The sequence below is a fragment of the Gambusia affinis genome, linkage group LG15, assembly GCF_019740435.1.
Source record: "Gambusia affinis linkage group LG15, SWU_Gaff_1.0, whole genome shotgun sequence".
Lineage (NCBI taxonomy): Eukaryota > Metazoa > Chordata > Actinopteri > Cyprinodontiformes > Poeciliidae > Gambusia > Gambusia affinis.
Window position 1 is genome coordinate 6,952,326 of NC_057882.1, and position 24,060 is coordinate 6,976,385.

Here is a 24,060-nt window from a genome sequence, read left to right on the forward strand (position 1 = left end):
TTACTGTCAAATATAATTTATTGCACAACCTTACACAACAGTTATTAGTGGTAGATGTTGTTTATTTTATAAAATGTAGAGTAATAGCTGGAGGTTTTTAAATGCCGCAGGAAAGATAAATTTATTAGTGAAATAATAAGATTTAAATATCTGAGAAAACCATAAAAGATCCAGGCCAACAGGAGCAGTAAAATGGAAGAATCCATCAGTGAGACAAACACGGCAGTGAGTTTTAATGCTGTGAAGATGCAACTAAGGCATGAAAGTGAAAGCAAACAACAGAACGAGGAACAGCTGGAGGAAAATCTAGACAGAAAACTGAAGGAAGGCAGAATAATTACTACTAATAGGTAGAACCAAGAGTCAGAAATACAAATCAAGGGGAAAAGAACAACACTGATCTCAGGAAACTAAACGCACAAAGAATAGAATGTAATAAAGTAACAAAGAAGTGAACTTATTTTTTTACTAGCAAAAATAAGAAATGGATGAATACGACACCCAAAGAACAAAATAAAAAGAGGTGGTACAGATACAAGCACTAATGAAACCAAACTGAAACACTCCAAGATCATAGAGTGAAGTCCTCTGGAGAATAGATTTAGATATTTCAGTTCTCATGTTTTTAGTCTCAAAGGAGATTCTAAAGTTTTGGTTATTTTCTTGGGACAGTAAAAATGCTTCAACAACCAGTTGAGATGTGTCTAATATTTAGTCAATGCATGGCTGCTGACTGCAGGAGACAATTAGCACTTCGGCCCTGGATGAAAGAAAGAGAACTCCAACCATAATCTAGTTCTGATGCAGGATATTCCTTCCTAAAGATGATTCTGGGTCTCATTTGTGAACAAATGGAGGACTAATGTTTCAGTTACATAAAATCCTTTTACAGTGGCGCAGTTGGTAGAGCTGTTGCCTTGTAGCAAGAAGGTCCTGGGTTCGATTCCCGGCCTGGGGTCTTTCTGCATGGAGTTTGCATGTTCTCCCTGTGCATGGTGGGTTCTTTCCGGGTTCTCCGGCTTCCTCCCACAGTCCAAAAACATGACTGTCAGGTTAATTGGTTTCTCCAAATTCTACCTAGGTGTGAGTGTGTGTGTGAATGGTTGTTTGTCTTGTATGTCTCTGTGTTGCCCTGCGACAGACTGGCGACCTGTCCAGGGTGAAACCCGCCTCTCGCCCGGAACGTCAGCTGGAGAGGAACCAGCAACCCTCCTGAACCCATTTGGAACAAGGGTGTAAGAAAATGGATGGATGAAAATCTCTTTATTTCATTGTATACTTCTTATAGGAACATCCCATCACAAATATGGTTTGGTCATTGGTGCATTGAGTAGTTCTAGGAAAGTAAACAACCAATCTGCTTAAATTTCCAGTCAAGGACTGTCACTATCCTGCACATCATAGCTTCTATTGGCAGGTGACCACTGGTTCTGAGCCAGAGGATGTTTTCCTCTCCACTGTCGCCCCCTGCTGTTCCAGGGGGAGTGATGCTGAAGGACTCGATGCTCTGCTGGGAGAGAAACTGCAGACTGTGACTTTAATACTGACAGGAAATAATGAAGGTGAAAGAAATGATTGATGGTTTAATGATGGCACTGATAAAATGCTGTACTGGCTGTTTCATTCTATGTTCTTAATCAAATAGTTTATTGTCTCATGTTTTTATCATGTAAAACACTTTAACCTGCCGTGCTGCTGAGATGTTTGGCTCAATAAACTGGAACTGAATCAGCTGAGAGAATGTAAATGGTTACAGCTAAATCAAAAAAGAATATTAAGAGTAATAAAAATAAACAAACTGCAGCTGCATGAGAGAAAACATGTTTTCTTTATAAAAAAGAGAAAACAGAGAAAAATTGTTAAAATGTTACAATACAAACAGTTATCTATCAATCACTTTATAGATCAGCTGTGACCAATCTGATATAAGGTCAATAGTCAATCATCAAAGAGACACCAGCAGACTGGTTAGAAAATGCTTTCAGATGATGTCATCATCCTCCATATTTGTTTGTTCCTGCTTGCCGTCCAATCAGACAGCAGGATTTTCCTCTGAACCTTTAATGAGAATAACATCGTTTTAAACACAAACATGTTGGACATTCCTGGTGTCAGCAGACCAGACGGTCACATGGTCACTGCTGAGGATGATGATGTTGGTGATGATGGTCAGCGGTGCAGCAGGTCCCACAGGCAGCAGCAGCACAGAGCAGCAGAACATGCGGCCAGGTACGACCCGATGCCGCCTGGCTGCTGATTGGTCCTGGGATCCATCAGCAGAACTGTTGATGACATCATCAGTCTACTGTTAGTCTGTGGCCAATCAGACTACAGTCCTCAGGTGAGGAGGTTACCTGTGGGTTTTGCCGGATGGGAGGCCTGGTGTTTGTTGTCATAGTAAGCAGGTGACATCACTGAGGCCCCCTGCTGTGGAGCGGGTCCTGGTTGGATGATGGTCTGAGGGAACGTCTGTGGGAGGAGAGGGGTTACCATGGAAACAGGAACATGTGACAGAAAACAGCTTATCATTAAGGTGTGAATTAATTAGTTCTTTCACTGAAATATCCTAAATAACAATAACTAGGTTTCAACTTTAATTTCTGAACTCAATGTTTAATTTTTAAAAATATTTTCTTTGAAGGATGAAGATTAGAAACATTTTAGGTTCTTACTGGATGCATTTACAAATGAGGCACAAAAATCTGAATCAAAGTTTGTTGGAAATTCAAATGTGAAATACACCCCCCACACACACACACACATGTTTTTGCAGCTATCTTTGTGGGGACTTTTCGTTGACTTCCATTCATTTCTACAGCCTAAACCAGGGATGGGCAATCCTGGTCCTCGAGGGCCGGTGTCCTGCAACTCTTAGATGTCTCCCTGGTCCAACACACCTGAATCCAACAGCTGAATCACCTCCCAAGTGCAGTCAGGTTCTCCAGAGTCCTGCTAATGACCTCATTATTTGACTCAGGTGTGTTGAAGTAGAGATACATCTAAAAGTTGCAGGACACCGGCCCTCGAGGACCAGGAGTGCCCACCCCTGGCCTAAACCTTACCCATACCTTTATCCTAACCCTAACCATAAAATACTTAATCCTAACCAAAACTCAATACACACCTTAATCCTAAATCTGACCCCTGACCCATAAACAGCGTTTCCCTTGGTGGGGACCAGGCTTCAGTCCCCACAAGTAGCAGTGTGTCCCCACAACGTAGTATGTCAGGAAAATGGTCCCCACAAGGTATTAGAAACAAACACACGCACACGCACGCACACACACACGCACACCCACGCACACATGCACACACACACACACACACACACACACACATATGAAGTCTTTGGCTCCATCTGCTCGTCATAATGTGAACAACAGATTGTTTCCTTCTACTGTCTTTGTTGTAGTTTTTATATTTTTCTTTTGTTTCTAATGTTTTTAATCTAGTTTTTATGGATGTTCAGGTATCAGAGCAACAAATTATTTCATAATTTCCTCTGGATTAATAAAGTACCACCCAAATGAGCCTGGCCTGCATGGCGCCCCCTGCTGTTCAGTTTCTTGGTTATCATCCTGTTCTGTTGTTTGTAGTAAATTACTTTTTTAATCTGTATTAATTTTTTGTTAGATAATAAATGTTAAATTAAAATTTATGAGTATTATATTTTCCAACAAATTATTTCATAATTTCAGCTGATTAATAAAGACATTAAATGAGCCTTTTGGCTTCATGCAGCTAGCTGACTGGGACTGAGATGGTTATCATCCTGTTCTGTTGTTTGTAGTAAATTACTTTTTTAATCTGTATTAATTTTTTGTTAGATAATAAATGTTAAATTAAAATTTATGAGTATTTCTGTAAAGTGAAATCAGCTGATTTCCTCAGACATTAAAACTTTTTGGCTTCATGCAGCCAGCTGACTGGGACTGAGCTGGATTATCTTTAAACTGGATTTTATAGTTTGTTTTTATTTTATTATGTTTGGATTAATTATGATAAAACTGCTGGTTATTAACTGGCTGTTTTTCTTGTTAAACTTCTTGATATAATGAATACATTTCCTGTAGTTTATTCTGAACTCATCATCACATCAGCAGCAGGTGAATTTTGTCACATGACGTCAGACAGGAAGTTGCCGCGGTACATTCTGGGTACCTGATAGGCGGAGCCGGGGAAGGCAGTCGGCGGTGAGTAAAAACCTGAGAAAACAAAAAAACAACATTTTATAAAAATTGTAGTAGAAACATAAATGAGATTGTCTCATAAAGATAACAGCTAAATAAAGTCAGAGTAATGAAATGATAAATCTAAACTAATTTATAATTTGTTTAGAGTGAGAAATTATAATAATTACAGAGGTTGTAGCATCTCTGGAATAAGAAGTAGATAAAGTTTAAATTTTACTAAATGATTTCTGGCTTTGTGATAAAAACAGAAACGAACCTGGAGGAAACATGGAGGGAGACGAATCGTCAGGGAAGAACGGACGATACGGAGGAGGATAATCACTCATCTGGATGGATGGATGGATGGATGGATGATGGATGGATGATGGAAGGATGATGGATGGATGATGGATGGATGGATCTATGCAGAAAGCAGAAACATGTTTTTAGCTTCAGATTAATAAATATGATATTATTTATTTTAATATTGTATTAAAATAAATAATATTATATTTTATATCAAATATTTTGATTAAAATGTCTTTTTTTCAGACTTAATATTTTAAATAAATAAATCTAATCATTTAAGATCAATGATTAGATTTATTTTAAGTCTTAGACATTGTTTCCATCTCTGTGGACACCTGAGACGCTCCAGGACATAAATCTGATGTGTCTGCTGCAGATTCATGTGTAATAACCTCATTAACATCACCATGACGACGGACTTCCCTCCAAACCAGTCAGCCTGACCTCTGACCTTTCACCAGGCAGTAAGTAAACGTTTGTCCCTGCAGAGACATTTGAACGTGACACACAGTGCTGTCAGCTGCCTCCATACCAGCGCTCATCTAATAAACAAGTTGCCACGGCAACCGCCACACGGACACAAACAGCCGCCTGTCCCACACAGGAGAAGCTTGTTCCAGTAAAACCAGTCAGCTGCTGCTGGGAGAGCTGGACCGGCAGCGTGTTACCATAGCAACAACCAGAACCAGCCCGAGACCCGACCTGACCCATCAGAACCAGCCTGAAACCTAACTAGCATGGTGAACAGCTGCTAGTTACTACAGCAGGTACTGATGATGTCATCCAGGTGATCTGGCTGTGATTGGTGGAAAGAAACCGTCCATCTGTCCTGCTGCTGCTCCGTCTTCACAAGAGGACAGAGACACGCAGAGCTGATGTCTCTCATGTCTCTGATGTCTCTAACATTTTAAATGTTTCTATTGTCTCATATCTAACGTCTCCATGAAGTCTGAAGAAAACTGGACTTACCTGAAGAGGAACGGCTCTGCTGTCCTGATCAGATGCTGATCGACTGAGGAGACGGTCAGAGACATGAGGACAGGGTGAGGCCTGAGGACCCTCCTCCTCCTCCTATTCTTCCTCCTCCTCCTCTTTGTTTTCCTTGTCTTAGCTGCTTTTCACTTTTCCTCGTTTTTTTCTCGTCTTGTGAAGAAAGTCCAGTTTGCTGTTTGCTCATGAATCATAAATCTGTTTTTTAAACTCTGTTGCTGCAGAAATAATAAATAAAATCACAAAGCTCTTCCTTCTGACTGAAACCTTCCTGTTGACTCTACAAAGGAAAACAATCTTCAGGTTCATCCTGACCTGCAGATATATTTCATAAATAACTCTACAATCTCTCCCATCCAGCAGTCAATTGGTTAAACTCCATGTCTTCAATTTAAATCAGCCAATCACCTCAGCCTTCCAAAGTGAGGAAAAAGGAAACAAACACACATAATATAAACATTAACAATTATTAATCAATAAGAAAATATCAGGCAAACATTTGCTGTATGCAAATCCACAAATTACAAGACCTTTTATTCTTTTAATTACTTTAAGCTTCAACCAATCAAACTCCAGCTTTTATCTTCGATGTTTTCAGGCAGACCTCCTCTTTATCTTTGGGACCCAAAGATAAAGAGGTTCAGGAGGACATAGCTGGACCTTAGACCTGTCTCTTGTCCTCCACTGTGGCAGGAAACAGTTAAAGGTGGATCAGAACCAGAACCAGAACCACGTGGTTTACAGGAAACAGAACGCTGCATCTGCTGTTTCAGGAAGCTGCTGACTCAGCCAATCAGCAAGGCAGCATTTCAGCTTCTTTAACTGATTTCATCATGATCATAAAAAATAGATCAGATTTTATAATAAAAAAACATTTAAAATGTAATTTAAAAAAAAATCTTTGGCATGCTTTTCCTCATCGTCCTTCCAACTTTCTGAGGCTCCCTCACCGCCTCTTAGAGGCCCTCCAGGGGGCCACGGGCCCCAGTTTGATAAACCCTGTCATTCAGTCTATTATTTACTTTATAAACTGGAGTTCTTGTGTCGACCAGCAGGTGGAGCTAAAGTCTGACTCAGCCATGAGTTGTTGTCTACAGACAGAACAACTTGAGTTCATGCTGCAGCTGCTCACACACACACACACACACACACACACACACACACACGCTCATGCCGACACACACTCACATGTACACGCCCATGGCCACACAGACACACGCATGAACATAAACACACACACACAGTTCCACTGGGAGTTCCCTGATAAACTCTCTGTAACTTCTGATGTGAACTCTACGCTGTGCTGTGATTGGTCCTCTGCAGATACTCTTATAAAGCAGCAGACCATGAGGGGATGTCCCACAGCAGCAGACAGCTGAGCTGGACTAAGGGAAGGACAGAGGGACGGACAGCAGGACTCTGTCTGCAGCGTCCAGCACAGTAAGTCACGTTCGGTTCAGATTATCTTCAGGATTCAGAAACTTCCTGTTTCCTCAGAAAAGAGCAGAAAGAGACCAGAAACACTCAGCTGATCAGACTGCTGCAGCTGCAGCTGCAGCTGCAGCTGAAGCAGTTGCAGCTGCAGTTGCTAGTTGCTGATGTTGTAATGTTGAACTGATTATAACAATCAGCTGAAACCTGTGTGGTGACGCGATAATCAGAGGTCAGAGGTCACAGTGTTGGGTGGAATTAGAAACACTGAAGCAGTTTCTGTTTGTTGTGTCATGTGACCCGGTTCAGGTCTCTGCAGAACCAGAACAAACTGCATCTAAATTTATCCTCAGTGAAATAAAACCTGAGTTTCACTTTGAGTCAGCGCCGCTTCCCTTCAGCCTGTCGACACGGCTGAACTCTGACCCTGCAGCTTCCTGGAAACCAGCCGAACAGAACCAGCTTTCCTGTAAACCTCTGGTTCTGATGCAGCCTGCCGGTTCTGATCTGCTGCTCTATCTTTAATGTTTGGAGGCTCTTTGGCCATTTCCATTTATCATAGAAATGATTCTGTTGTTAATAAATTACAGATAAAATTCCCAGCATCACTTTCTTAACTAATGCTGTTTGAAATGAATAAATGAAAGTGGAATAGTTTTTGCATTTTTAAATACATTAGTGAGGGTTGTAACATTACGACTCTCCATTATTTAACTAGCTTTTTAGCTAGCTGCTGAGCTCTGAAATCAGCTGAGGAAATTCACATTTTCAGCTGACAGTCATATGATTGGAGCTGGAACTGGAAGCACCAAACAGGTTTACCTTTGGTCAATAAACTGATTTATTGCTGACTACCAAAAAAACAAATATTGTGCAATCACCATTTTTTTTATTTCCACAATAGTTGTAAGGTAATTAGAAAACTGAAAAAAAATTTTTTGGGAAAAACAGTTTTTATTTTTGAAATATCATGTGTCCACTGCAGGGGACATCGGAACGCCATACATTTGAAATTGAACCTTGATGGTAACCAGTTTGTCCCAGAGAAAATATCCAAACATCAACATAAGAATGAATTTCACATTGACAAAACTGTCCATCATCACAAAGGTTTTGCTTTCCTGTGCTTAATTGCTATGATGCTTCAAAAAGTAATTCCCCTTCTTGGAAACACAAAGGAACACTTTGCACTTTGTGCACATCACATGTTTTGCTTGTGCAGCCAGATCTGCGACACCTTGACGCATGTGTTTCGTCCACCATCTCTGGAAGATGGATGGCACTGTAGAGTCTCAGAGCTGCTTTTGGCTGTGGTTTCCACTTTTGACCTGGAGGAGTGTAGTCATCTTCACTGTCACTTCTGATTCCTGCTTGGTGAGGAGTAATCAACTCCTCACCAAGGAGAAGTTTGAAGTTAAGCAACTTCAGTGGTTTCTTCCCCCAGACACTGGCAGTCACTCTTACACTGAAGCCATGAATTGGTGATTGCCAGGTCAAAAAAGTGGAAAACTCCACACACTGTCCATTTCCGAGTGTAAGAAGCCATCCTGTAGAAACTCAACATTCGGTCAACCAAGTCCACGCCACCCATGTTGGTGTTGTACTCAGCAATTGCTAGTGGCCTTGACACCTGGACAAATTTGTCTTTCTTGGACCATTTTCTGCTCAAGGTGTACTTTGTATTCTGGCTCCACAGAGGACGCCTACTGGACTGAGATGTGGACTGTCTTGTTTCATCTGACTCTACATCTGCTTGCCCTGCCTGAATTTCATCCTCAGAGCTCTTTGAATCAACTTCCTCTGTTTCTGCCTGAAACATTGCATCTTCACCTTCTTCATCAGACAACTCAATATCTGAGTCTCCATCAATAATCCGCAGTAAAATTCTCTCTGCATCTGAGAACGACCCCCTTTCTTGTCATTTAAAAAAAATCAACATAAAAAAACAGAACAAAGCAGAGACAATAACTACAAATGTCCTCTAATTTTTCAACTTTTAAATACTTCTATAAAATACAGTCAAAATACTTCATAGAAAGTTTTAATATGCTGCCAAGAGACTTATTTAGAATATACCAACAAAATTTTAAGCCAAAATTTGCACAATAAAAAGTATTATGGACTTTCTTTTTCTCTTCCCATAAAATGTGCTTGTACTGATAAATGCTATTTTTCTGAATGAGAAAAAGGAAGTTTAAAAAGCCCCACCCCTTCACATTTGGTATCATTGAAAAGCCCTAAATGTCCTCTGTAGATAGCAAAAGGAACTCATTCAGTAGTATGCAGTGGGTGGGAGATATTCAAGTTTACATATGTCCTCTACAGAGGACAAATTTGAACTACTGGTAGTCATAAAATAAACACAGCGGCATTGGGCCCGGACATCCACCATGTTGATTGGGAAAGTAGCGGCTAAATAAAGAATCACATGACTTCTATCTGTTCTCTGAATGCCAGAACTTCTTCACTCTGTTATATATGCATCACCTGAAAACAAATAAAATGTTAAAGTGTTTCTTCTGACTGAATTTAGTCTTTTTTACGTTGTGTCATTTGTGTATTTTTTTTATTTCAGTCTAAAATACCACAATGTGAACAGAAAAATTAATGAGTAAGTTTTGATCCTTCCTCATTGGGCAGCATTTTATTACCAAATACCTTTTAACTGGAGGGATTTCTTGGATATATATATATATATATATATATATATATATATATATATATATATATATATATATATATATATATATATAGTACCCCCAAGAATTTAAAACTACTTTCACTCCTGCTTTTAGCTGATTAGAATGGTGCTGCTGCGTTCTCCACCTCTGAATGTTGCACATCCTGGTTCTAATGTTTATCTCCTGCTTTCCTCCTTCAGCGGGGAAATAAACACTCTAGAAGGTGGAGCAAACCCCTGAAAGGAAGACATTTGTTAAACTGACTTTGAGCAATAAGTGGGGGTGTCAAGAGAGATCCTGGAGAGAAAATCTTCCTCTAGACCTTTGGATCAGATGTTGTTAACCCAGGAGTAACTAGAACTTTGTTTAGTCTAATTAGATGAAAGATCAACAACTGAGCCAACAGCTGCATTTTACAAATAATTCACTGAAGACAGAAACATATTTTCTTGAAGCAAAAATAGGTTTGTACTTATAAACATATGCTGTGTAAGCATAGGCCACTGCTGCCACCTGGTGTTTTGGAGGAAAACTTCATGTTCTGGATCTGTGCTCTGCCGGGGCGTTCCCTCTCTGGGTTGATGTTGTTTACACTAAACTTTCGACTTACTGACTGAAGGTAACAGTACAGCGTGTGATCATCAGCGGTGACTTCCCTCTCCCAAACCTTCTGAAGTGATTAGATTTACTCTGTAAACAAGCTGAGCTCAAAGTTTATCAAGTTAAAAACCCCAAAACTGCTGATTGAAGCATGAAGCAGTTTCTTCATGACTTCAAAGAGAGCATTTAGCAAAAGAATCAAAAAGTACAATTTGTCATAGGGACTGAAAACAGAGCTTATTAATGGTTGTCTTAAGTGGATGTCTTTACTACAGTTTCTATTTATATGTTGTCTTGTTATTTTTCTCTGTCTTAATCTAAAGGGTTTTGTATATTTTTAGAACTAAACAAATGCAGGTTTGAATGGTGGGTGCGTGAGTGAATGTAAGTGTGTATAAGTACATGTTTACAATGGTAAGTTTGTTGTAAGTTTGTTTTGTCCTAAAAGAGAAGATTCAATAGAATACATTTTTGAAAAAAACAAAGTACAATTTGCTCATAAATCTGTGTTTTCTCAATTTTCTCTGCTTTGCTGACTTGTTCCTGGTTTTCTGGTGACAAATGTTTCCATTTTGTGTAGCTCTTACAGCTTTTATCACAAAGCTTAACAGGAAGTGAAAGTCCTGACCAGTGATGGCATAGTTACTTTGAAAAAGTAACTTTAATCGGACTACTGATTACTCCTTGAAAAAGTAACTTAGTTATATTACTGACTACTTGATTTGGAAAGTAACTAAGTTACATTAAAAGTAACTTTTTAGTCACTTTCAGCAGCTGCTAACAACGCTCCGCCTCCTGTGAAAATCACATTGAGCTTTGCCAAAACTTAATTGTGAGCTATTTTATAATGGTAACATCAACAATGTGTCTCCACTGATAAGGTTGAACTGAAGAGGAGATTGTACAAAAGAATTAAAAAACGTGAATAATTTGTGATCCTCTGTTGTCTGGAAAACTCTAAGAAGGATTTTAAAGCCCCCCCCCTTCCAGGTTCTGTGTTACGGCCCTGCATTTGGTGTCAAAGCTCACAGAGCTCTTCCTGCAGCTCCACCACTGAGATGGCTGCACAGATTTGTGACACTTATCTTAATATTAATAATTATAGTGGCGTTAACTTGCCATTATAATTATTGGAAACTATACAGACACATTCATTCGTGGCTATTTTCACGTTTATTGCGCTGTTCAAATTATTCTCGATGTTTGCAGTGCAAATGTTCTGGAGCGCAACGCGAAGCTTGACGTCATTCACAGGTAATATATTAACTAGACATTAACAAAGACACAGCGGGACGGATCATCCGGGAAATGATGGACAGGACTGACTAAAACTACCTTAATGACTGACAAATTCTGGGATTTATTATGAGTCTCTGCTTATTCCAAAGCCCAAATGAGCAACTTCACGTTCAAAAACGAGCCCAAAAAGGCGCAACCCGCCACTCATTAAATTTGCAAGCGACTTTAAAAAAAAAGGAAGCCCAAAGCCGCTTATAATAATCGGACTTGACGACAGAAACTCAAAATAGTTCCAGTTTTTCCACCAACAAAATGCGCATCTCCCTCCATTGTTTACATTAGAGACGTCGGTCACTCGACAAGACGAGTAGAGAAATCTGATTAAATAACAAAAGAAGATAGTAACGCAGTAACGCAAAGTGATTTTGAAAAGTAACTGTAGTCTGACTACTGGATTTGAAATAGCAACGCGTTAGATTACTCGTTACTGAAAAAAGTGGTCCGACGTCAGTAACGCGTTACAAATTAACGCGTTACTGACGTCACTGGTCCTGACCACACCCAGACTTCAACATGAGCAGAGCATTTTGTGCTCACAATGGAAATTAGCCATTAGGCCTACAAACGAAAGTCATAATAAAGTTTCCATTACATTGTCTACCGGAGGTCGGTCTTGCCCAGGTAGGGTGGCATCAGTTGAGATCCTGGCGAGGCCCCAGCTGAGCTGTTGGTGTTCGAGATTTCCTGATGAGCTATACGGCTGCATCGTTGTTGGCATTGGAGTTTCTGGCTTCTGTTTGTGCTGATGGACCAAACAACAGCCTAGATTCCCAGAACCTCTGTGGCAAACACAGGATGTCCCTGACAGACGACGTGTTGGAGCATATCTGAACTGTAGACATTGAAGGTCCTTCAATCGGATTAATAAACTGATAAAGTTTCTCAAGAGGAACACTTGAATTTATTGTTTCCTGTAGATAATTGATTCTTTGTCCTTACAGAGCTAAGAAATGGTAGCCACCATTACAGTAACCAATGAGACCCCTTACACCTGGTACCACTCTTATGATAAAGACAAGGTAAGAGTCCAGACCGAGATATGAATCAGTAGATGAACCTTCCCTAACTGTTTTTATCTCCTCGTCTCCACAGAGTGGGACAAAACTGAAGCCACATGGTACAGCAATAAAAGAATGGCCTTTAGTATTTCCGTTGTTAAATGATCCATTCGGATTGTTTGGTGCTGTTCTGTACAAAGGCGTCTACCTTAGCTATGGAAACCACTCCAATTGGGACCTCCATTCTGACAATCGCATTGATAATTTCACTGTAAGAGAGAGCGATGATCGGGAACACTTTGAGCTGGTCAACAGTTCTGATGAAGTGGTTGACCGCTGTACCAACTATGGTAAGTCTTACAGAAACCTTCAGGCTGCACATTAATGCTTTACTTCCTGGACAGGCGTGGTCTGCTGTTCACAGTGAACCTGTTCCAGTTAGTTCAGATTTTGGATCGATACAGAACAGTTAATGCTGAATGATTTCTACACACTTAGATGAACTCAGCTTAAATTTTTTAACTTGATGCGTGAAATGATTCGGTACATGAACGGTTAGGAGTCAACTCAGCTGGAAACCAAGAGAGAACACTGATCACTGCTCAATGTTGGATTGAGAACATGATGAGTGAACAACTTTTTAGATGTTGTGTTTAGATCAGTGGCCATTCTTTATTTATGTCTTTTAATCCATCCATCCATGACCTTTGTCCACCATAGTTGCCCCTACTTCTTTAATGGATTGTTTAGGCACTTGCAAACTAAATATTTATTTGGCTTAGTACTTAGCTTACTAAATAAAAATTTAGTTCCCCAAATAATTATTTAGTTTCTTGTTCTGACAGGAATAAGTAAATGAATAACAAAAAATGAATAACATGGCAGAAATATGACTTTGAAAATGAGCTCCCAATTTCTAATTAGGTTGCATAATCTCAAATTACTGCTGTTAATTATTGACTGCGTAAATTTTCATAACAGCACCCATATGTTTCAACATCAACCTTGTTAAGGATTTTATTAATCTACTTTAATGGGTAGGAAATAATCTGAATTTTTAAGGCTAAGAGAATAAAACCTAAAAAATTTGAACCATCTGCCTGATACCTTTAGTAACATTACTGACTTATTTTGTGCCAAAAATTCAGTTAAAATAAAGTTAACTTTTTAAAACCGTGTAAAGAAATATTAACCCAGAACATGCTAAGTTAGCTTTGATTAAACTAAAGAGGGTGATAAAATTCACAAGAACATTCTTGAATTTTCTTTTAGCAAGAATCGAAGAAGACAAACGAGAAAGAGAAGAACGCAAAAGACGGCAACAAGAAGAGAAACGTCAGAGGGAAGAAGAGGAGCAGAGGCGCCAGGCAGAGGTGGAACGAAAAAGAAAGACCCAAGAGGAGACAAAGAGGAGGCAAGAACAGGAACGTCAAGAACGTGTACGACAAGAACAAGAAAGGCAAGAACGTGAACGACGTGAATGGGAACGACAAGAACAGGCAAGACTGGAACTTGGAAGGCAAGTATGTGAACGACGAGAATGGGAACGTCGAGAACGTGTACGACGAGAACAAGAAAGGCAAGAACGTGAACGACGAGAATGGGAACAACTAGAACGTGAACTACGAGAATGGGAACAACTAGAACGTGAACTACGAGAATGGGAACGTCGAGAACGTGTACGACGAGAACAAGAAAGGCAAGAACGTGAACGACGAGAATGGGAACAACTAGAACGTAAACTACGAGAATGGGAACGACAAGAACAGGCAAGACTGGAACTTGAAAGGCAAGATCAAGAAAGGCAAGAACGTGAACGACGAGAATGGAAACGACAAGAACAGGCAAGACTGGAACTTGAAAGGCAAGAACGGGAAAGGCAAGAACGTGAACGACGAGAATGGGAACGTCGAGAACGTGTACGACGAGAACAAGAAAGGCAAGAACGTGAACGACGAGAATGGGAACAACAAGAACGTGAACGACGAGAATGGGAACGACAAGAACAGGCAAGACTGGAACTTGAAAGGCAAGAACAGGAAAGGCAAGAACGAGAACTACTAGAATGGCAACAATGGAAGAAACGACAAAAAGAACTGCAGAGAAAAAGGCAAGAAGAGGAGAAAAGACGCCTGGCAGAGCTGGAGCAAGCCAGGAGAATCCAAGAGCAGATTGACTTGGAGAACAAAGCCTCCAAGAGAAAGATCAGAATAGCTCAGGAAAGACTTCAAGAGCAGGAACAAGTCAAAGCTCGAGAACACCAGCAGCAAAAGACTGAAGTACTGTACCAGTTGCTGGACGATCATACAACTTACATAGAGAGGGATGAGGTAAGGTTTGAGATCTTCTAGGTTTACCACATTAAATTTGAAAAAGCAAGTTAGACTCTGGCAATAGTTGACCATATGAATGTTTAGACTTGATGCTAATGTGCTAAATTGATCTTTTATGCAGTTCAGAGATGTGCAGCAACAATTTGAAGAACTTCTGTCAAGCTACCAAATCAAAGAGAAAGAGAAGTCAAAGATGAACCTTGAAGACAGAATGAAGTATCTCCAAAATGTGCTGATGTTAAATTACCTAGAACAGCACAACATCCCCATCTGGTCACAGTGGGCTTTGGATCAGGCCACTGGATATGTGGATCTATCCCTGACCGAGCGCTTCAGTGTTCTGGAGGCTGTGGTCAAAGTTACGCTGGAGGGTGAGGCTGATTTTCAGTTTGAGCACAGAACTGGACAAGACAAGAAAAACAAATTCTTTCTCAGTTTGGAAGATCAGCTGCAGATTTCTAATCCAACTCTAGCCAGACAAGTTTTCGTAAATATTTTTGAAATTACTTCAAAGTTACCAAAACAAGGCAAGGAAATCCTCAGTCAAATACTTTTCAACAACATCTGGACTCCTAAAGAAATCAAACTGTTCATTGGACGGACGTTGGGCATGGATCAGGTAAAAGTCTCAAACATCCTTCACTGCGTATGCACCTATAGGCTAAGCTGCATACTGGCTGTCACTGCACTGAATCACAAAGATCCCATAGGATATATTCGAGACTGTATATCATGTGAGGAGGACAAAGATCATGAGTCTATCCTGACTGAAATGCGGGAAAATAACTATCCAGAAGATCTCCTGTCACAACTGGAAAAGACTCTTCAATACGTTGAGGCTGTGTTGCCCAGATGTAAAGGAGTGGACCTAGAGTCAGACTTGATTGAAGACTGCAAAAGGTGGATAGTTTCAATAGATTTTTCCAACCCTAACACTGACATGTTAAAGAGCATCCTCATTGTCATGTCCATAGCTGTGAAGACATGCACAGCCTTCATCTCCTCCAGTGGAAAGAGCGTTCAGGGATACTTTCCCAGACTGACTCAGCTTGCATCATTACTGCTACTGCTGTTACAGCAGTCCCAGGACAAACGAGGATGCCTCTTGGAAATCGGAACCGGTGAGGGTAAGACCTGCACCTTAGCCATGTTTGCCACCATCCAGGCGATACGAGGTACTGCGGTGGATGTTGTGACCAGCTCCCCTTTGCTTGCCATTCGCGATCAAGAGGAGTGGAAAAAACTCTATGCAATGTTTGGTGTGACCTCATCAACTGTTCCTCCACCACACCAAACTAAAAGTTCCTTTGAAGACCATGACAAACTGCTTGAAGAAGCTTATTCTATGCAAGTAGTTTATGGCACTGTTTGTACTTTTGCTGCAGACATACTGAGGCAAGAGTTTGAGAAGAAAACAACTCGAGGACAGAGAAAGTTTGACTGTGTTATTGTGGATGAAGTGGATTACATGACGTTGGATAGTGGAGTCCAAGTAACCTTTTTGTCACATCAAGCCAGTGGGCTGAGACACCTGGAGCAAGTCCTAGCAAGCATCTGGGCCTTGATGTCTGCCTGCCGTCCGATAGAAATATTTGAAACTGGCGAGATCCAATGGGGAACTAGGATCCAGTACTGTCACAAGGTTGCCAAGCAAGCTGTGGTTGGCTCAGAATCAGACTTTTCAGAAGATGACATACTGTTGCTGGGTGTGAAGCTGGGCCTTTATTCTCAGGAGGATCTCAATAAAGTAAATGAAGCAATGAGTCAAACTCAGACAGAGAAAGCCAGCTCTGAAGATTCCACATTGCAAGTCATTGGAACCATCATGGCTAAGTTGGGACATCAGCAGCAGCATGAGTTGTTCAGGGAACTTGAGACAGCAGTGCTTGATGGCGTGGTGGTGGACTGTTACTCACTAGTAAACAATAAAGCCAAACGCTACAGTGAAGACGATTCTTCCGCAGACCCCGATGTGAAGATCCTTCTTCTGGAGAACGGATGTGCCTGTGAAATCATGTCTGAGAAATCACTCATTGAATCAACTCTTGAAAAACTGAAATCCAAAATTAGATTTTCTGGTGAATGCTCATTAAAGTCAGTGGAGGAAACTCAGGGATATATTGTGATTCCATCTTTCTTAAAAGAGTATGTTGAGAACCAGTTGCCCGTTTTTGCAGAGAATGCCTTGAGAGCCATTCAGATGGCGCTAGATCGAGAGTACATGATTGAAAAGACACCAGAGGTTGACAGGCCTGGTTTCGGTAGTGAGCAATCTCATCACTATGATGCCATAATTCCTGTAGACTTTCAGGCCAGTGGGGTGCTAGAGAAAAACAAGCGCTGGGGTGAGGGCCTGCAACAGTTTTTGGAGATGAAACACCAACTGGCAATTTCACAATTATCTAACATCACAAACTACATGTCAAATGTCCATTTCTTTAAAAAGTATCTGACAGGCAAAGGGATTTTTGGAGTCTCTGGGACATTAGGGGGCGAAGCAGAGAAAGCATTTCTAAAACGGCAATACAAAACAGCCAGTTACATCATTCCAGCTCACCGTCATAAAAAGCTTGTAGAACTTCCTGCAGTTCAGGTTTCTGGAGGAAAAACTGAGTGGATCCAGGTCATCTGCGAGACCACATGGAGAACTGCAGGCAGGGGGCAGGTTGTTTTAATTATCTGTGAGGATGTCAAGACTGCCAAGGAGCTGAAAAGTAAAATACAGGTTCAAAAAGAACACTCTGCTAAGATCAGCATGTACACAATCAGCGAAAAGCACAACATTGAAAAGGAGACTTTCAGGAAGGGACACATCATCATAGCTACAAACCTTGGAGGAAGAGGTACAGACATAAATGTTCACCAAGAAGTCAATGAGTGTGGAGGGCTCTTTGTGCTTCTCACATACTTCCCTGGAAGTCACCGTGTAGAGAGACAGGTGTTTGGACGCACCGCCCGCAAAGGAAACCCAGGAATGGCGCAGATGATACTTAACCGGGATCTTCTAGCACCAGCATACCAAGGCCACTCAGTGGAAACCATGAGACAACTCAGAGAGGAGTACGAAGTCAGACGTTTGGATGGTATGGAGAAAAATGAGCTTCTACAAATTGAAATGAAGGAAAGTCTGTTCTCCACATTTTGTGAGTTTCTTTGTGACTTTGACAAGCATTACACAGAAGAGGAGAGGAGGGATATCAAAAAGCTGAAGTCAAAAGATCTTCCTGAGTGTTTTAGGAGCCATCGTCAAAAATTTGATTATGAGACTGCGATCAATGCTTTGAAAGAATCATGGGCCTTGTGGCTCATCCTCCATGAAGAGCACTTCAGCAGGCATGATGATATCCACCTCCTGAAAGAAAACCTTATGAAGGGGTTGAAGAAGACTGCTGATCAAATCTTAAAGGGGAGGAGCAACAATTTCTATGACTACATTAAACTGGCAAAAAGCAGAACTGACGTACACCGCAGCAACAAAAAGGAAAGTGACTTTGGAGCATTGTTGTACTGGAAGAGTGCTGTACAGTGTGATCCTTTCTACTGTGCTGTGGCACTTTATAACCAGGCGTACATCACAGTCAACCTGAAAAGGAGCGGCTACAAAGAGGAAGCAAAGCAGTTATTAGAAAAAGCAAAGACTGCTGTGAATGTGTACCTGTCAGAGTCAACAAACACCATGATGTTTTGTAATTTTGCTGTGGCTAATGACTTTGTACCCCACCACAAAGACAGCAACCTGCAGAACCAAATGAAAGCCAGAATGAGTGTCTTCAAATGTTGGAGAGGATACATTGAGAATGCCCTGAAAGCCCTACAGCACATTGAGAACAGCAAAGGAGAGGCTATCTTAGAAGACTCCAGTGTTTACAGTCTTTCCAAAGACAAAGACCCCATCACCACGAATGAACTGATGGTACTTCATGAGTTTGGTCTCTGCATCGTGTTTGAGGTTAAAAAGAAGCCAGAGTTTTCCATCGACGCCTTTGTTTGTTTTTGTCTAGGAGTTGTCCAAGTGGCAGCAGGTGTTCTTGTTTGTGCTCTGTCCTATGGAAGCGCCAGCCAGTTTGGGCTTGGACTCATCAGCGAAGGGGTTTCTGACATGATTCACGGCATAAAGGGAATGATACAAGGAAGCTTTGACTGGGCAGAGTGGGCAATCTCCAAAGCCATCAGTATTGGGGTGTCTCTGGTCTTTGGTGGACTGAGCAAACTCAAGGGAGCTGTAAGGGCTGTACAAAGTGGTGCCAAAGGTCTGGTTGCTGGGGCTAAATGTAGCTCGATTCTCACAGTAAAAGAGTGCTGTAAACATGCAGGGAAATTTGCTGTTCAAGAACTGGCAAAGCAGGGATGTGTCTCTGTGGTGAGCTACAGTGTCAGCAATGCACTTCCAGCTGTGTTTAAAAGGATTCTGAATGAGGCCTTCAGGGATAAAGTCTTTTCGATGACAAAAGCTAATAGCCGCCTGGATTCTGCTCTCACAAACTTCATTTGTTCAGCAGTACCAAAGACGGCCATGGAGCAGAACTTCACCAACTTCACAATAGACATGAGTTGTGAGAATGAAATCCGTCTATCAGTGGACATGATGACGCGAGACATAATCCCTGACCTGATGATGGATTGCACCCAGGTTGGTAAAGTTCTTGATACTCTGTCAGAGGTCTGTGGTTCTGTGGGACGGCACATGGAGAAACGGAAAGAGATGAAAGTGTTGATGAAGCTTTTGGAGTCAGCTCAGTATATCAAACTCTGTGTAGAAATCTTGAATTCATTTCCCACAGAAGACGTCATTTATAAAGCCTTTGTGCCTGGGTTGTTGAAAAGCCTGGATCAGCTGCCACAGGAAAAATATGACAAGGATGGAAGGCACTCATTACCTGATGTGAAAAGGCTTAAAAAAGACCTTCTCCACATTATAGCTACAAGTGTTTCAGAGTCATTTGTTGAAACTTGTTCAAGACACATGACCTCCATCATCACCAGAACCTGCATGACTCGCATAAACAGCGCTGCTAGTAGTGCTGTTGGGAACCTACTGGGCAGGGCTAATACTCAAGGTTTCTTTGACAACCAGCTGTATAAACACCAAATGAAGGAGGCCATTCGCAGACCATGTGAATCTCTCTCAGAGGAGGGCAAACAGGACCTTCATTGTTACATAGAGGAGGTTTGTGATGTTGATCGTCCTGCTTCAGCTTTGGACATCCATGTCCTCACTCAAAGTGACGCTCTCCAAGGGAAAGGCATCAGAGTTATAGTTGTGGACAAAGATAAGAAGAAGCTTTCTGAAGATTACTTTCCAGGAAAGGACAGTTCCGCAGGTGATATCGTCCTCCAACTGAACAAAGACCCAGAAACACAAAAACAGTGAGTAACGATTGAGAATCTCATATTGATGATGTGTTTTATCGTGTTGGAGTTAAGAAGTATTCATCAATTCATTTTCATAAAACCTTATTCACAGCAAACGTCCTCCAAATGCACATTATATAAAAAAAAAGCATTCCGTTTATATGTGGTGTTCCATCTGTATAAAAGTGTTTTGGTATTTCTGTTTGTAATTTTCAGGACGTTTGCAGAACGGCTTGCTGGTGAAACGAGGCCCTACAGCGGACATTTTGACATTGTGAAGCCAGATGGCGCTGTGATTCCTGTGAACTCTGCAGATATGAACTGCTTCTATCATGCTGTGGTCCAGGCCACCAGCTGCAGTACTGTTGACCACAAACAGAGGGCGGTGCAGCTTCGAAATGAAATGAAGGATCTGGTGAGTATGATGACATTCAAAACATTAATGAAACATAAACTGTGCTGATAATGAAACTAAAGTATTTTTATGTAGAAATCATTTAAAGGTTTTGAGAAATACCAAACATAAAGACTTCCAGTCACTCTGGCAGAAACACAGAAACCTCCTGCTCCTCTCATCAATCTGTTTTTGAAGCCTTTCTGAGTTTTTTGTTTTTTTTTAGCTTTACTTTACTTTAAAATCACACTGAGATTAAAAACTTCTTTTTGGAGAGAGTCCTGGCCAAGAGGCATCAATAAATAAAACACTAACAAGTAACACAGTTTAAAGAAAACAACAAGCTATGAAAAACTGGCGCATGGTTTTGAAACTTTTACTTTGGAGGTAAATGCACAGTGAGATAACATCAGTTAATTTAAAAGTTTTCTGCAGCGAGTTCCAGGATCAGAGAACAGGAAAAAAAAGTCTTCTCAGCCAATTCAGCCTGAGCAAAAGGAGCATAAAAATGTGAACAAACCAGAAGGGTCAACATTTCTCAGTGCAGATAAGCTGGCAGAAGTCCAGGTAATTCTTATAGATAAAAACTGAGCAGGACCAGACAGAACATCCCACCTGTGAGGATGAATCACGGTCTCTGATGTCATTCTGCAGTTTGTAAAGAACCTCAGAGAGCAGAAGTTGACAGTCAAAACATCTCTGTAGTCCAACACAGACAAGCAAACTGCAATGACAAGAAAGTTTTTATCTCTGTATTATGAACAACCTACTTAAAAAATAAAACCCAACTTTGATTTTAGCCTAGACTAGACTTTCCACATTTGATTTAATTTCACAGATCCACTCCTCCAATCCAGTGCAACAAATAACCGTCATCTGCACAGAAATACAAATCAGACACATTTTGTCCCAATTCATTTATATAAATTATGAACAGAAGGGGATCTAATATAGATCCCTGCTGTACCATTGCTACGTCTCCAGGCAACAAATTATATTTAATACATTGTGTCCTCACCTGAGATAATTTGTGACTCAAACAGCTTGTTTTGAAATACTAGAGTCCCCAAGCATTGACTACCAGAATTTTGTACTGAGTGAAATTGTTCTGATAAATCTACAGCACAGCGCTGCTTCTATCCAGAGCTTTTCCAGGCCACAGGGAAATCAGTTTAAACTTAAAATGACTCTGAACTGTAAGAGTTAACCACAGAAAACTGGGTGAAATTGATTGTCTATGAAAAAGAGAACATGAAGTTATTGGTAGCTCAGCTGTGGCAGCCAATCAGAGACTCGGTTCAATGAATCCAAAGTCGACAACTTCTGTCTTATCAGGTCTTAAAAACAAAAAGATGGAGTCATCCAGACGTTTATGTTTTCCAGACATAAACTCTAACTAATGGACAGGATTAATCAGGATTTATGGATAGATAGAGCTGATTTTCATCAGCATCACAGTGGATGTTTATTCCCTGCTGTCTGATGGTTTCACCAACCGGGTGAATATTTGGCGATTGGTGGTTGAAGAAGAGGAATAAAATAAAGTACTGATAAATGTTGTTGGTGGATCTCAGCAACACCACCTATCTGCTGAGTTTATATTTATATGTCTATTGTAATTTAAAATATCTGCTTAATTCAGCATCTTGTTGTCAGTAAAACAACTGAATGTAGCTTTGATGTAAGGAAAAGTAGAAATGGTGAAATATTTGTGACGTGTCATGGTTCAGATGCTTCAGGACACAGCCAAGTACGCAGCAGCCATGAACCTGCAGAGAGGATATGAAGAAACCCACAGATACCTAGATAAATACATCATCAGTGGAGGAGGCAGGAAGACGCAGGAAGCCAGCAGAAAAGACTTCAAGGACAAACTAAACACAACAGACATGCAGGATTTCCAGGAGCATGAGGCCGAACTGATAAAATGTTACGACCTGGGTCTGGTTGGAAGGTTTGATGAGTGAGTTCATTCTGTCCAAAGATTTAAAATCGCAGCTGTCACTCTGCAACATATAGTCATCTCTACTTGATGTTTGGTTTGTGAAGCATCAAGGGCCTGCGGAGGACAAACAGACCCAACGCTAACAACAACCAGAGCTTTCCTGTGAATGCAGACCACATCCCACCTATCAGCACCTTCAAGAAAGCTCATGAGATGCTGCAGAAACCAGAGAACGAAGCCCTGAGAAACAGGCTGAAAACAAACCAGCCTAAGCTTTACGACATGATTGATAAAACCGGAAAGCGTGGGCTCTGCAGAGAGGTTCTCACCGAACATCACAAGCAGGCGCTGACCACCGGAAACAGCAAGGGGTCTCACAGAATCAGGTGAGGATGCATCACTGCATGGCTGATTGCAGCCCTTTGCTGATGTCACTTGCTCTGTTTGCTGCAGGGAAAAGCTTGCTGAAGTTCTGGTTTCTGGTGATGCTCATAAAGCGATGAAGATGTCCTTAATAGCGGCCAATCCAGAGATGTCGGAGTCTCTCCGGAGAGATGCAGGTGCATAACAGAGACTGATTCAACTGCTGCTGCAACTAGCCTGCAGAAAAACAGGCTGTTTCAGCCATTTGGCTAATGTTTGCTCTCTGTGCAGGAATTTATCAGCAAAATAAAAGACCTGATGTCATGTCCACCAAAGCCACCAGGACATATCACAGCATTGGAGACAGACTGCTGTTGGATAAATACTGTGAGATGGGAGTCATCAATCAGAACTCTAAGGATGATCTTCGTCAGTGGACAAAGTCCCAGCTTTACTCCAAGAATTCACCAGAATATCATGAACTGCTGGAAGTGCTGAAGCCGTCTGCTAAACACCAGAAACGCCTTTAGATGTAGGTTTATCTATATAACATAACACTTTTCATCTTGATTGGTATTAATGAACCATTTTCTGTTTCTCTACTCACTCAGATGAGACTGGAAACAGGAGTCTGGTTGAACTGGGCTTGATTCCATGCAACCAAAACTCTGAGCTCAGCAGACAAAAGAACGTCTGAAGCAAAGAACAGCATGATAACATGTAACAAAAGTTTCCTTAGGAAATAACTTAATATTTAAATCACAAGAGGAACATTTATATTTAAATGTGAATGACCACCCTGCTGCTGGATCAACCTGCAGATTGCTCAGGTCTCCTGATTCTGGATTTGGATGCAGGACCAGAACCAAACATGGAGAAGTAGCATTCAACTTCTATGCTCCACAGATCTGAGACCAACTTCCAGAAAACTGAGAAACAGCTGAAATACTGAGTTCCTTTAAATCTCTAAATCCAGATGGTTAGAAGTGATTTTAACTGGAACATCGAGCAACATCCTGATGTGGAACAGTGACACTTAGTGACATGTTATGGTCTCTGTTTCTGACTTTGTATTTGTATGTCTTTGTGATGTAAAACACTTTGAATTGCCTTGTTGCTAAAATGTGCTTTAAAAAATAAACTTCATTGATTGATTGTTCCCTTATTCAAAATTCTGAAGGAATAAATCTTCC

The 24,060-nt window shown here is 40.9% G+C and overlaps 2 protein-coding genes across 3 annotated transcripts; one reads left to right on the forward strand and one right to left on the reverse strand.

The window, feature by feature from the left end:
• Positions 1-1,809: 1,809 nt before the first annotated feature.
• LOC122844996 (cysteine-rich and transmembrane domain-containing protein 1-like) lies at positions 1,810-5,547 on the reverse strand. Its single transcript, XM_044140924.1, has 5 exons — positions 5,451-5,547; positions 4,450-4,593; positions 4,162-4,205; positions 2,355-2,469; positions 1,810-2,282 (listed from the first exon to the last, which is right to left on the reverse strand). Exons 2-5 carry the CDS (start codon positions 4,517-4,519, stop codon positions 2,170-2,172), a joined length of 342 nt encoding a protein of 113 aa, XP_043996859.1. The 5' UTR covers positions 4,520-4,593; positions 5,451-5,547; the 3' UTR covers positions 1,810-2,169.
• LOC122844995 lies at positions 4,695-24,060 on the forward strand. Of its 2 annotated transcripts, XM_044140922.1 has the most exons (14): positions 4,695-5,248; positions 5,430-5,524; positions 6,795-6,911; positions 12,424-12,501; positions 12,575-12,830; positions 13,753-13,969; positions 14,390-14,810; positions 14,935-20,180; positions 20,382-20,580; positions 22,290-22,522; positions 22,609-22,890; positions 22,958-23,064; positions 23,159-23,399; positions 23,479-24,060. In XM_044140922.1, the coding sequence occupies exons 4-13, from the start codon at positions 12,433-12,435 to the stop codon at positions 23,395-23,397; spliced, it is 7,269 nt and encodes a 2,422-aa protein (XP_043996857.1). In that variant the 5' UTR covers positions 4,695-5,248; positions 5,430-5,524; positions 6,795-6,911; positions 12,424-12,432; the 3' UTR covers positions 23,398-23,399; positions 23,479-24,060. The 2 variants fall into 2 exon arrangements, with proteins under 2 accessions (XP_043996857.1, XP_043996856.1); XM_044140921.1 differs by lacking the exons at positions 4,695-5,248; positions 5,430-5,524; positions 6,795-6,911 and having other exon boundaries at positions 12,412-12,501; positions 13,753-14,810.